This window comes from Bombus flavifrons, chromosome 15 (assembly GCF_040668555.2).
Source record: "Bombus flavifrons isolate JBK064 chromosome 15, iyBomFlav1_principal, whole genome shotgun sequence".
Classification (NCBI taxonomy): domain Eukaryota; kingdom Metazoa; phylum Arthropoda; class Insecta; order Hymenoptera; family Apidae; genus Bombus; species Bombus flavifrons.
This window is the reverse complement of record NC_138456.1, coordinates 2,137,789-2,153,439: the sequence shown is the minus strand read 5'-3', so window position 1 is coordinate 2,153,439 and position 15,651 is coordinate 2,137,789. Positions and strand designations below refer to the sequence as shown.

The 15,651-nt window shown below is 38.5% G+C and overlaps 1 protein-coding gene across 6 annotated transcripts in view; it reads left to right on the top strand.

The window, feature by feature from the left end:
* LOC138187539 (protein amalgam) overlaps positions 1-15,651 on the top strand; it is a 263,392-nt gene that overhangs the window by 198,896 nt on the left and 48,845 nt on the right. For all 6 annotated transcript variants that reach the window (XM_069128461.1, XM_069128457.1, XM_069128458.1 and 3 more), the window contains one exon: positions 14,865-15,034. In XM_069128461.1, the coding sequence (XP_068984562.1) occupies positions 14,865-15,034 (170 nt within the window). The remainder of the gene's footprint in view (positions 1-14,864; positions 15,035-15,651) is intronic.

Sequence of the window (15,651 nt, the reverse complement as noted above, 5' to 3'; positions counted from 1 at the left end):
TCATTATTAATCGTATTAGATGCATCCGATGAAATACAGTATATTTCCATCTGTACGGAGCACACAGATTTCAAACACCTTATACATAAAGACGCGAGCTCGCACGTTTCTTTCGGTGCTGTAATTAAATCCTCGAAGATCCTTAGTCGCTTACGGCGTTCTTTTCAAGCTGCTCGCTTTTCTCCAACTACCCTTTGCTTAGCTCTAATTACAATGAAATGCTTGTATTTATCAGGCGTTTCCTTTGCCATGGCAAATTGAAAAAGTTGCAGGAAGGTTTTTCATTCGAGTAGGATTAGGAGATTCGCGTCGACGCAACGTCCACTACTTAAAAATCGTCATTCTTATTTGCAACCGATACTCAATTATATCCGACGTTCGTTTCAATGGACAAAGTTTCTCGTAAATCGAGTCTCCTGACCGTTTCGTTTTCGTGGAAACAGAAATGTAATTAGGTTTTGGAGCGCGAGACCACTCTTATCGTAGCTGCTAGCTGCTGACGCTAAAACCCTTTTTCTCTTGCGTTTATCGTCGATTCGTTGTTCGTCAAAATTGTTCGTTCGTTCGTTCGTTCGTTCGTTCGTTCGTTCCACGTAATTGAGATCCTTTACTTCCAATTGCTTCGTCTCTCCGTTCTCGTACCGATATCCGTATTTAAAGGTTGTAATCGGTTCGAGTCGCTTTCATCCTTGATCGATCGCGTAGCAGAGCGTTCTGCCCATCGATTCCTTTCAAACCACGATACTCTAACGTTTATCGCACGAGCTCCCGTTTATTTGAATTTGGTTCGTAATCTTTTTCTACTTTACTCCTTTCAAACGGTATATTTTAATCTCTTAATCGCATTTTTTCTTCGTTAATTTTAACGTTTTTTCGTATTAGTAACTCGCCGAATTAATAGATGACACGTCGATAGAAGTTTCAGAACATCGGGCAACGTTCACAAATGTCAAAAATGCGATCTTTTTTTTTTGTAAAGATAAACGGAAGAAAGTCGGCTACCGTCGAATAGAACGCTTTAACAGACGCGACGATATTTCGTACGTTGAACGCAAATTGAACAGAGAATTGGAAACGAAAGATACTTAGTTGGACTATGTGGAAACTGCACCTTCGTGAACTCGTCGTCCCGAAACAAATTCGAAACCCTTAAAAACAATTGTTCTGCTCGCGTGACATTTCACTGTCCTACATTTGGAAACTCCTGGGAATTCGTCTTGTTCCTTTAGAGATTGAATCTGGGACAGCTGGTTCATTTTCCGCGAAGGAAAAGCGTTCTCTGTCTTTTTCTCTTTTTCCTCTCTGCTCTCTGGTTTATCGCTTTATAGCGACGCTGTTGGATAGTACATCTTTGAGAAGTCCCTCGAGTTACGAACTTCGCGCGCTAACTCTACGACCATAAACAGTGTATGAATATGCGCGTACAAATACAAACGGAAAAGGTAAAAATTCGAGTAAAAGTTGTACACAAACGATAATTCAATGAAATAAGAGATTTACAATTTTAGAAGTAATTGCGTTTCCTTTGCGAGATTGAAAGTTCCCGATAGCACGGTCAGAGAAAAAATCATCGATGACGTATTTGTTCACGCGTCCGTGTGTAATCGACAGAGAATAATACAACAACAAATGTTTTGATGTATGTACACGACAGGATAAATTTATCGTGGAATAGAAATAATGGAAAAAGCTTCATTCACGCGCAATCATGACGCAGTCAGCTCGATTTAAATAGAAAATTCGATTTACCGATACTCGATCAGAATATCACGTTTCCAGTAGCATAATTTTTCTATGAAATGCAAACTGTGTAACCGTGTTATTTAGAGTTTCGTTGAAAGTCGCACGACGGTGTCTCGTTACCACGCGCCAATACAACCGCACAATAATTTTTAATTATGAAATAAAGTTGCTGGCCACATCGTAATTGCAAATACAAATGCGGATAACGGAAATAACGTGGAACGCGGTAGTAACGGTAAACTAATCTAAAAAATACGTTGTAACCTTACCTTTATCGTTATTTCGAAAGCTCATTTACAGGTGCAAATACAAACGTTATATAATATAGAATATATTGTAGAATAATATACAGAGAAACAGTTTACCACGTAATGAGTGGAGAAACACACGTAGGAAGCTAATCCATTTCGCATTATCTTTTGTACATGCGAACATTATACGTACGTACGCGTGTGTTTGTGCGTGTACACATTCGAATACCAGTGATATTTACTCGAATATTTCTTCAAAGGGATATCTGATTCAAACTGATTAAGAAACTAATTAAAAATTCTACAAACCTACATAATTGTCAAAAAGATATGAATATTCTCGAGACGGGCTTCTTACGCTCGTACTGTCAATATGAGAATGAAACACAATTTCCCAAAAGTTCCATCCTTCTCTTTCCTTCTCTCTCTCTCTCTCTCTCTCTGGTTCCTTCTCTCGTATTAGTGGTCAGTCTGCAGATATCAAACTGAAACATATACAAAACGTATGTGTATATTTATTGCTTTCAATATTTATTTTACCTGAAATATGTATGCAGCTTAATTAATTCTGTTAAAATATGTCAAAGTATGGCAGAAAATATTGCACGTTTCAAAAGTTTTATTTATAGAGATGATGCGTTCAGTTGAAACGCATATAATTCAAATATATATTTCAACGTTCTACGAAATAATTATTATTTTTAAGTGAAAATCATCGCATCTGTAAATTAAACGAATATCTTAAAAGTTTGCGAATAAGTTTATCGAAGCAACATGGAAACCGATGTTTCCTTTTCGGATATTAGCGATCGTAAAATAGATAAAAATGATCGATAAACGTATCAGCGAAATACTTGGGAGATGTAACGCGCTTCAACGAAGCAAATCCAAAAACGATACCTGCCACTGTTAAATTCGGTTAGATTTGTCGAAGTAGAACGCGACTAGCAATGACTTCAGGAACGCCTCTTAAGTCGCTGATAAATGCGCAGACATGCAACGGGTGTGGAGGAGCAGGTGGAAACAAGTAACGTCGCGGAATTTATGATGACATCGATCACCAGCGTATAGAAGTAACTATAAATGTTCATACTAGTGTATCACACGTGCGAGTGCACCGTGCGATTGCTTATCAGTCATTTGAAATTCGAATTAATAGCGCGGTCCCTGTGTTTGTTGTGTCTACAAATACGTTGCGCTATCGAGCTATACAGGGTTCAAGCGAATCACACGCAAAAGCGAGTACGTCGCGATTTGCAGCGTAAAAGTAAAGAAAAGACGTAGAATAAGATTTTTTCATTCTCGGCATAGTTTTCGAGAAAATCGAATTTGAAAATTTATCGTACGTACGTACTAGGCCGATTCTTCGTTAAACGCGTTCAAACGCTATGCTCTTTACTATCAAGTTTTATTACGATTTTCTACGATTTACTACGATAAAATTCTTAAAACGGAGATGCTACGAATGATAAAACGCAATGTAAATGAAACGTTTGAAACCATTAGGAGCGAGATGAAATTAGGTTTCGATATCAAGTAACAAGTTTTACTCTTTCGCTTGGGAAAGCTATCGCTCTTTTCCCTCGATATTCGATATCACAAATCTAAAGTTTAATTTACGAGACGAGAAGTTGCGAATGTAAAATACAGATAGGAACTTTAACGCGGAAAGCATAGCTATGCGAATGCCCTAAATAACGTCGCACTTTACCAGATCATTACTAAAACCGTACAAATTACTACGAAGTAGAAATAGAGGAAAGAGTAAATTAAAAATGTTCTCCGTTCAAAAGTGGTAGCAGCAAAGTCCATAAAATATCGTGGTAACAGTTTATACTTCGTTAAGGAAAATGTATATATCATCCTGTTGGATTGCTTCCATTAACGAGGCGAAAGTACACAAGAAAAGACTCGTAAAACGCGAAAACTCCTCGTTGGTTTTCCATGGCAGATAACGGTAGAAACCGATCGAACGCTCTTGCGAACACTTCTGGTTAAAAGAACCATTTATTATCCAGTGGTAGCCACTGACGTTTCTGGCTGATTTAAGAAATATCAATATGGAAAACGTACCTCCGGAAACTGAATTCACACGATCCAGTCCAGTTCAAACGATCAAATATTACCTCATACGCATTTTTCCTTTGTAATAAAAGATAAAAATTGTTCTCGTACGCACTCGATACATTTGAAAAATTCAACTCGACTTTGTTATTCTAAACGAAACGTTTTATTCTGTTTCCGCTAGAGTGTTGCTTCATTGCGACCAACCATATCGGTGATATTGAATTTTTATCGAAATTATAACCGTTCGAATGAGGAAACGGGAAGTTTTCATAAAAAGATATGACGAACGTTGCCTTTCATCGTTACGTTTAATCGTGCGGGTGAGTTCGTGAATCGGCGTACACGTTAATCCTTTCTACTCGGAAATTTCATAGCGCAGACTTTGATATTTCCTTATGGATTTCCATGAGTAGGAAAGTTTCACGTTTAATCTTACTTAGATTCTTAGAATCTTCGTAGAAAGTGTTAGACGGCATGGTGTACGCTCTGCGCCACCGAATATCATAGTCTTCATCCCCGTGATTTGTAGCTTGTACGAGATACGCTCCATATGTCGCGTTGAGTTTAAGGATCATCTTCGTCCCTCGAGCTACACTAGATTCGTAGTTCGAGTTCGGTTTGCCGTGATATTTTTGCGTTTACGATTTTTAAACGTTACAAACCGATACACGATATCTCAAGCGCTATTTTGATGCTGCAGAACTGTACATAGTAAGCGTCGCATAATACATATAGTCGTAGGATATTCCACGATTTGATTGATTGTACTGGGAAACAATGTATTTTTGGAAGTATACATATATTTGAAATTCAATACTGTATGTCACTGTATATTAGCAAGTATCATCCTTTATAGGTGAATGCATAACCAGGATATTGATATTATTAGGAAAATTAATATTATCACGATGTTGATATTATCACGAATTAGTAATACGAGACAGACACCTACGTAGTGTCGAACTTAACATAAAATTCAAACAAAAGTGGTAAATAGGAATTGAAGAGTTTTATTCGTATGAAACAATTTACGCGAACGAAACATATTTGGCGGTAATATTTCGGAACGATATTCGTTTCGGCGTAGACGCTTCTCGTTGCAAAAGACGAGGAAATAGTTTCATTGAAAACGTAACCAGAATACTTTGTGGTTGAATAACTATGTACGAGCGTACCACGAGAAGCGCCCCGTGGAGCTTTAAAACATAAAGCGCTACCTAAAGAACAAAGTTCTTAGTTTCGCCGCGAAATGTGTCGTTTCGAAACGATCTGAATAAATCTTATTTAATTTCAGAATCAAATAAAACTTCCTGTTTATGCGCCATATATTATTCTCTCGCTATATGTAATCCGTTACAACTCGCGCAAAGTATTTTCTCGTGTTTCTCTGCCTTTCGGTTAGTCCGGCTGGAATACCCACGCAAGATGAAGAAAATCTACTCTCACTGTTTATCGACTACGCTTCCTACATTTTCATGGTTATATGTATTTGCCCGATATTCCCGCAAACAAGAAAATTCTTTTGAACCAGCACGGTGGCGGTATCACGAAGAAGCTCCGCCTTTGAAAGCGTTCGATAGATCTGCTGATTTCTTAAAAAATGCCTCGGAATTCAATTCACCGACGACAGCAAGGAATTACGGAACGCTGAGAGAAAGACAAGCGGAGAGTAGACAGAAGAGGGTGAAAGAGTATATCTACTCGCAATACGTTATACTCGTGGCTTCTTCAGCCGTAGTCCTTTAGTCGTTGTGCGGGTGTTTCGCGAAAGAACAGGAGCCAACTTAAGACGTCGAGTTCGACTCGAAAAAAGTTTTCGCATTACGGCAAGCACTTGCGCCAAGCACTGCGACAGATTCCAATTTAAACGTGTTCCACAAACGTGAATCTTCATATTTTCGTTAGAGAGCCGTTTTTCGCCTGATAAATGCGCTCTGCTCTTACGTTTTCTGATTTATCACGAGCTCTACCTCACTCGAAACGTTATCGATCTGACTGTCGTAATACACGGCGGTTAACGTTTCGCCTTGTTATATATGTATAATGTTATTATATATCTGTGGTTTTGAATTCAGGGAATATCCTGATTGGCCACGACGTAAGTGAAATATCACTGAAGTGGAAATGGCATTTACGAACCTCGAGAATAGTAGTTTGGTTCTGTTGAATTTATTTCCTAAGTCTTCTCTCTTCTATCACGACGCTTTTCCGATATTTTGAATATCTCTTTCTTTCAAGATGTATTCTCATGCAAAACCTACATAGATATACATGTACATGAACGCGTGTACATAAGTAAGTCACCGATGTTCTAGATTCGAGAGGATGATCCAGTGAGGAATAAAATTGCATAATTCGGAAAGATAGACCTTGTGATGCAGATACTTCCTCTCGGACTATTTTGTTCTTGAAGGAAAATCTTTTATTTATTTATGTTTCTATCTTTTACGTGTATATGATATAGGCATTGATATTAAACGTAACTATCTGCTACTTTCACTTACGATAGAATAACGGTAGAAATAAAGTGCACTTTAAAATCCGTATTGCAACAGATACGTATCTATAATATATGTTAAGCGATCGAATTTTTTACAGTGATATAAAATTGCGTAAGGTTATTGTTTCGCCATTACGAAAAATCGATATGACGCGAATGGAACTTAATTCGTTGTTGCTTAAACGTCTTCCCTGAAACGCGCTTGAAAGGGTGCGCCGCTGATCTTGAAAGCCTCGGGGTGAGTTTCCTAATTCGAGACTACATCGGTGGTTGTCAGATGATAAATTTCGTTGAGAGGTTGAAAGATGTCTCGTAGGAAAATCTGTGATGGCGGAACTGATCGTACGACTCGATTGCCTAACTCTTCGTGCGGATGTCTTATTGTATAACGATATAGCGTCACAGGAGTTTACGAACAACTTTTCTACTACGTTATATGCAAGTTTAAACTTGTATAACGAAAACAAGATTTGAGTTTGACCCATGATTCACTCTGATACTCTATTTCCTATTCTATGTTAACGCAATTTGGCTACTTTCGAATATCAAACTCTTCCACCGAATGTAAAGCAAAGTTAAAACGTCGCTTCGATTTGACTCGATGCAACGTGTACGATCGCCAAGAGATCTCTTCTTTCGTTTCAACTTTCCGCGATAAAGGTACAAGCAACGACAATCGAGAATCCTGTTGCTCGCGTTTAATTTTGAAAAACCGAACGACTCGAGTAAATTTCGCTGCATCTCTCGTAATACCGAAAGCTGAAACCGGATTTAAATAGAAGCTTGGAACGATAGAAAATTTGCGTCTTTACGTATTACATTTGCGACACGGAGAAAATTAACGACCAGAGTGTTTCTTCTTTAGCGTTATATCTTCGCGAAGGAAAAAATAAAAGAAAATAGAGGAGAGGAAGGAGAAATAAAAGAATTCTACCATTCTCGTTCTTACTTTTATGAAGTGACAATAGTAAAATAATAAAAGAACTATCTCTCCTGGTGTTTTATTCCCGCGCAGTAAAAGAAACGAAACGACGAAAAGTCTTCTTCACTCGGCGTTTCACTTTTACTGGAAACGAGGGAGCATCGTTTCTAAGGTTATATAGATCGTCTCTCGTATAGCGTGGACCGTTCTGCGCGATTTACGTAACCCGGTTCTTATTTACTATCGAAGAAAGGCACGTTCGTTTGAATAAACACACTCGTTAATCGCGGCAACTTACATTCATCAGCTCGAAAAAGATTGGACGAAGCGCGCACGGTTGCTCTTTCAGGAGTTGCAACTTTTTCATACGGCGGAGGCCAGCGAACTCTTCCACGGTAACAAAGCGTGCTTAGCAAGTCAACGCGTTAAGTTTTAACGTAAGATTAATGGAAACTTAGGTAGACGTGGCTTCCAAAATACGTATAGAGACTTATACCTAAAACGTCCGCGTTTCACAATACGAGCATCGTGAAAGAATAACATCGTAAGAGAAGACGAGTTAGATTGTTAGACGAATCTCTAGTTATCTACTATATCCTACAGCCAATAGTCGGTCTTTAGAGCTGAGAGTTCAATTTATCCGTGCTTCGAGGCTAACGTGTGCCAGACGTGGTTATCAAGATACGAAGAACCTAACTCATATCGATTTATCAAAGAATCGTTTAGCAGTGTTTTCTGGCTGAATCTTCGTCTACCGTCCGATACAGTTTGAAATTTAATTTAAGATCGGACACTGACGATCTTATCGCATCGAACACCGAGGAATATTCTTTTCGTAGAAGTAACCTTCACGGAGGAAAATTAGAGGACAGAATGGAAATAAGTCGTTCGTTTATCATCGTTAAATCGAGTCGAAGAAGTTTTATTTCCCTGGTTTAATACATTTTTGATAATTACCCGAAGGGGATAAAATCTCTAATTACACGTTAATTAACAGAGAAATCGATTATATACGTCGGATGTACTCGTACCTCGAGGCTTGAGAAATTTACTTGGTCGAGTTATCGTTGAAATGAGCGAACGAGTTACTAGCGAGATTTTCAACCACGTAATAACAGACGTCGACGATACGTTATCGGAGTAACATCCGAGAAAGTGGAACAGCAGATTTGTGACATATTTGTAAAAATGACATTAGCGTGGAAGATATCGTATCGTGAAGAGGTTTGTGTAGAAAAAAAGGAAGTTAGAGAATGCGTGGAGTGCACTACTTCCGGTATGTGCTAACTTTCAGAACGAGCAAGGCGTGATGTCGAGGACACGAGCCACTCGGATTTCAGCAAGAGGTTTCGCATTTCATTCTCACTTATCGTTAGCAAGAGTGCAACGAGACATTTCGAGGATATTTTCCTATCTTCTTTCTTACATTCTCTTTAAACATTGTTAAATACACCCGCGTGGTCTGTTATGTCTTCGGTTTGAGAACATACATCGCCTTCAAACGTACAAGCCACTGTCTATAAATACAACGAGCGTTGACAACAAAACGGAAGTAAACTGCGAGAGTGTTGTGCCGAAGAAGAAGATGGAACAATAGTGTGAGATTAAAGAAAAGGAAAGTGTATATTTCAGCCTGGCTCTGCTAGACTCGTCAGTAAAGATAACCTAGAAACGTAAAACACTAGGAAACCTTCTGTAACAGGGAAGTGGTTTATTATTGGATATACGTGTATAGTATCGTTGCATGTTTTTGCGTGTTTATCGTTCGTTATTTTTAGTTATATCGGGTTATTTCATCGCGTGAACAATAGCAATTAATTAAACGGTAGAGAATTGAATTGATCGTCAATTCCAACAAATTCATTCTGTCGGAGGCTCCAGACGCGATTATTCGTTGTTGCTATTAAATTAATTGCTTTCGTTTCGTTGTGCACAATATGATAAACAAAGATAGAGATGCAACAAGTCTACAGCGAGATTCGTCCACGCTTACCACAGGCAAACGTTTTAAATATATTTCACAAAGGCTCGTATTGCCTTCTCCGCTAAAACAAGAAAGTTTCTCTTTTCTGGCGAGTACTGTGAGACTAACGTAGATTATCTCTCGGTGGAATTATATTACGATGTTTACGTGTAGGTTCGATGGAAATAATAACGTAACAGTTATCGAAGCCACGTTGTGTTACAATTAATGAAATTACGAAGCACGAGAAAGAGCCTGATTCTTCTCTATCATATTATTTATTCGTTGCAAATATTTCATAACTGATATTGTAGAAACAATCAGGTGGCGCAAAATGCAAGGGTCTCGTTTTTAATTTCTCAACTAGAAAGAGGAAAAGGCTTGGTTCGTTATGTGTAAAAACCTTTGTTGCAAAACAGAACGCTCCGATATGTAAAAATTCTTATACCCGATAATTGTATTATGCTCGTTGCTGTTCTGACGACGCGGCATATCCATAGAATATCCATCGCGTTCTCGGTAATTCCGATCGCAACCATCGAGGGACAATACCGTGCCTCCAAGATAATTGTAACTTGGCGAAGCAAAGATGAAAACCGATGCGATGGCTCCTTTAAATCCCGACTTTCCTCGTTAAATATTCTACAGATGTTAAAACATTTCTGGCATAGTTCGGCACACAAAGGCATCCCGTGAACCTTCACTGCCGATGCCGATGCTTTTCTTCCGAACTATCTGTCGGCGAGGAAACGGAAGCTAGGTGTTGGTAGAAGTTGGTACAAAAAGAAGCGCGATTCAACGAACGGCGCCTATCGACGAGTGGTTCGTTTCAAGCCATTAGCAAGCACCTCAAGTTTTTTTCAAAGCATTCCAAAACCAAAGTTCAGATAGAACAAAGAAGGTTAACGAACTCCTCCTTTGCAGCTACCATCTCGAGACGACTTCCGTTTTAATGAATCTGTATAAATATTCTCGAGCTGTGTCTCAACAGACGACCATTATTATCCCCTCCACGCCTCTCGGATTTCGGCTCGCTGGCCACTGAGCCTTCTTTTGCCAATTGGTCGCGAATTCTCAGCAATGGGATGCGTAGCGTTCAACTTGCAACATAATATATGAAATATAAGCAAACATTTATGTTTCCTTCGACCGACGACCACTATCGTCCCTTCCACGCCTCCTCGGTCTTTGGTCACTAAGCCTTCTAAGAATTATCTTGCTAGCTGACCGCGAACGCCCAGGAGTAAGACGCGTAGCGTACAACTTATAATATGTGAAAATAAGAAATACGAATGTTTCCTTATTTTAAACTACTAATGAAATAACATAATTTCATCCGCGTTTTAAAACGTCTTTGCCCTCTGACCCGTATCGTGCAGACAGGAGCCCGTTTTTTTCACAGATTCTCCAGCGATTTCTCATTAATATACCGAGAAATTCGCGTTTACGCCGATAATAATTTATTTGTTCGTACATAGTTGGATAGAAAGGATGCATGGCCATTGCGATGCAGTTAAAAAAATTTCTCTTTTAATAGATTTACAAGCGAAATAAATTCATCGCCAGCAGATCTACGTATTGTGCAATGCAACTAACAAATATCGCATGAAGTATTGGTTGCCAACTATTTATTTATTGCCGCGCTGTATTACTTTACCGTAAGCTACGTGTATGCGTTTTTGTAACACGTTCGGTTTACTTTGTTTTACCTTATTCCGCGAATATGCATATAATGCCCCGTTTGTTATAAAAATACTGTTCTTCGTTTTATCCCAGCTATAAATTAAGTTACAAACGACTGTATCATTTCTGCGACGTTATTATTCATCGATACGTTACAGTTTGTTGGGTTAAAAGTCTATTATCAGGTTATACTATCAAAATTAAGCTGCAATTTCTTATTGTTGTTTTATCAAACACGCTTTATTGGTTCTTGTGTTATCGTTAATCATTTAAGGCGGTTCGTCAAACGTGCAACTTTGTCGAATAATTCGAGATCTTAATAACATCGTCGCGTTTATGAAAAATCGACCTGCGAGTTACGAGGTTCTGACGCGAGAAACTTCATAAAATTTCCAAGTTTACTGAGGCGTGTAAAGAAACCCTTGGAGATATAACGACACGGTATTTCAGTGAAAACATCATTAGCCGGAAATAAAGTCGTTACGGCGCGGCGGTCATAGTAGTCTGAGAAATAGAATATAGAGTTACGTTTGCTTTGAATTTTAACCCGTGAATGTTTCGTTTAATAAATTTACGTCGCTGAAGAGAGATATTTAACGATGCTGCTTGTTGTTAGTTATTTCGATCACGATTAATTTTCATTTTTGTCAACTAAATAAATTGACAAATTGACAAATGATCGAATCGGTGAAATCCAGTTTACTGAGAAGAGAAATATTTCTCCGTACGGAATATGATTACCGTTACAAAGACAATAAATAAATCGGGAATAGAAAAACATATCTGTTATTTTGAAGCAGAAAAATAGTTGAAGGTTGGTTTAGGAACTGCGTAAATACGCGGAAACTAATAAAAATTGAGAAACGATGTCGAAGCCACGGTGGAAAACGTTAAAATAGTGATCGATTATTTGAAAATCACAGGTTGTAGAAACGCAGTGGCATATTTTGTTGTCGTTATCGTTTCGATCGGAGCAACATGACGATCGAACCGATTCGAAGCAGTAACGGGTGGCTTTCGATGCGTTCTACGCGTTTCTCACGTTCGCTCGAATATAAAAACTCGATGACGATATTGATCAAAAGCGAAGTATTTTTTCGCATGTGGCGTGTTCCGGTAGTGCGCGACACCAATTACGATCCTTTTTACACGAGTTTATCGACCGGCTAGTGCTCGAATATCTTATGACTGGACGTTTCGTGTAACGTGGCTCTCTAGCAAAAAGCTAACAGCGAGAGCAGTACGACGAACAAACTGAGTGACAGGTGAAAAAGCCAACCATTAGAGGACCCTTGAACGCGAACACGCGATTCTGTCGCAATGCTGGCTATACGACCGATTAATTATCGATTCAAATTTTAGTTGCGTCCGATAAATCATGCCGCAGCTGCGCGTGCACTTGAATTCGTTTCTATAATTTCGTTCCAACGAATTTCGGACGCTCAAAAGCAAGGAAACGCCGCTTCTGGCTAGTCTGCAAACCATTTTCACGAACGATCGAACGAATGTTTCGCTAATAACGAATTTTATCGTTCTCCGCGATTTATATGTATTCCTGTGTGAAGGGGAGTTTTCAATTCGTTCGAGTATCGTACAAAAAATTGTCCAGTTTTAGTTCAGTTTGACAATGGAACTGAAGCATCGATATTATTTGAATGTTTTCGAAAAAAATTCCTATCACGTGAAATTTGTTAGAAACGTTTTCTTCTGGTAGCACGTATTATCTTTCGATTTTAACTGAAACGTGGAATAAAATATGCGTAAAGAGTAATGAAAATGAAAAAAAATTGAGGACTAGTAAACGTCCCGTCGAGGAAAAATGCAGGGAAATAGAATCGAAGTAAAATTGATCAACTTGGGTATTGCATTAAGTCAACGTTACAAACAGTCGTTAAAAAAAAAAAAAAAAAAATATTCGACCTTTATCAGAATGGCGAAAAATTAATTTTTTCCAAGATTCGACCCAGATAAAAAATGAAAATATGAAATTCTCCCGAAATAAATAAATTCTGACCGTTTTCGTTAATTGATTTCAATAATCAATGAATAATTTGTGAGAGAACATTTTGCGCTACAAAAATTTGTCTATTTAGAGAAGTGCAACGTGTTTCTTACAATTACGATAAAACGTATTCGTCAGAGACAAGGAAAGATGATGGAAAATTATTTTGTCGGAATTTTAAGCTGAAGCTAAACCGATTCGAAAGTACATTCATACGTGTATCGATCGCTATAATTTGAATATATGAACATATGAATTTAGAAACACCGAACCGAAGAGTACAGAACGTAAAGGGGAAAAGATACATGTTAAATGTATCCACGATAAGGATGAAAAATGATCAACTTCCGCTCTACAAATTTGTTAATTCATTTACAAACCTTTGATTCGGCTACCAAAATTATTCCACTAAAAAGATCCTGCTGCCACATTTGCGTTACTAATGAGTTATCGATTATTGATCGCGTGAATTCTTTCAGACACGTTTTCATTAAAATTCAAATTTCGTTTTGCGGCTCTGGTGAATAATAATACGAACAAAGGAAATTCATATAATCGTACTACACCTTCGTGACGAATATGACAACTAGTATTTAAATTCAGTGGAATAAAAATTGCCTGAATATTTATATGTATATCCTTACTTTATCAAATGATATATCATAACAGTATGAAAATTCGTTGCATGACTAATTCGAAAAAACGACTAGTACAATACTAGGAATTACCATGCCGAGATAGAGAAACTTTTTCGTTTGTAGAAACTCTAGAGACATTTCATTATTTTGGAAATGTTGAGAATCAAATCATTCGAGGGATGCGATAAATTTTGATGGATATAACAACAAACGGGTTTTTTTTTTTAATGATATCGTCGAATGAAATCGGATGGATTCAGAGTCAACATTCAGATATCAACAACCATGATATTGTCAACGTGCTTCGTTTAATAAATTTCACGGAGTAGGATTTTAGTAGAATCGTAGTAGCAAGTTGAATTCGTGTTACGGAAGAACAAGAACTACGTCGATTTGTGAAAATCAGTTTGTTGATGGCGAGATCACGAGTTCAGAACTAAACTGAGCTATTAGAATTGCTAGAATGACTAGAACTATTACAACTTTATGCAGTTCTGTAACAACCAGTTAGACGTAGGTGCTATTTAATACCTGCATAAGTGTACAAAATGAAAATAACACTACGAGGATATTGTCGGCAAACCGAAGGCGCTAGAATTTTTCTGTGTCAAGCTTAAAAATATAGCATCGGTTTAGTTGAAACAAATTTGAAAAATTGACAGTTCGTCGGTCGCAAAAGCTACGAAAGAAAGGATGGTAACAATACACCTTAGGGCGCGGTCTCTAAGCCATTACCGAGCTGTGATTTTACCGTGACATCGCTATTTTACTTCGTTTCTTTCTCGTTGCCCAGCTTATAAAGAGGACGGAACGTAAAACGTACTTGCCTTTCTGTCAGCAACGTGCATCCTTTGTTACTCTTGGCGTATTTTTTATATTTTATCGGAATAATCGTTCGAACGAAGATGTTGCTCCTGTGAATGTACGTACATACATCGCGAATACACGTCATTTTTGTTGTCGGTATTACGCGACAGCTTCAACTGTCCTTCGATCTATCCACGCAACGAAAATTTGTGCAACGTAAATAAACGCGTGGATGGACTAGCTCGACGAGAACGAAATACCATTAACGGTGTTTATTGCTTTTGGCAGAGTGCACGGCGAAGAGCGGAGGATCGGTGGTGGAGCACCATCCGTCTTCTTACTGGGAGCAACCCTTTAGCCAGCCTTACTTCGACAACACAACGAAGAGAGATACCACGACGACCGTCGGACAAACCGCTTTCCTGCACTGCAGGGTGCGCAATCTTGGTGATCGTGCTGTAAGTTTCCAGTTACCTTATTGGCTGACTCTCGTTGATGTAATAAAAACGCGCGAGTCCCCGACCAGGTCGTGTTACACGAATGAGTAGCCGCGGCTGATGAAAGTCCGGTTGTCGCGCTCCGTTCATCTACTACGCTCTTTTCCTCTCGTTTCATCGATCCTACATTTTCTGACAAATTCTCCCGTGATTCCTCGATCCGATTTTAACTCTGCTTCCACGGCGTGACGTATATCCCTCTTTTTCTTTTGCCAAGTTTTATTTAACGTTTGTGATGAACCAAGCGTATCTTTACACGATCGGCCTGCTGCAAAATTCATGATAATTGTTTACGAAGCGGACGACCTCGCCAATTTCGATGGTCTTGAGATATTTTGTCAAGATGAACTTTCTGAATAACTTTTCCCTCTGCAAGTTATCATCGCTCGGCCGTAGTTCCCGAGATACTCGCAAACAACTTCACTTCGATTTACTTTATGATTACGCTTCGCTCTGACAAAGACGGGAAGTCTTTTATCCGGTGTTTTTAACAAAACGTTACTCGTTCTCGATAATCATTTTCAAGTCACGTAAGAAAGAAGAATGAATGGATTATTATCCATAATAATTATTGGGAT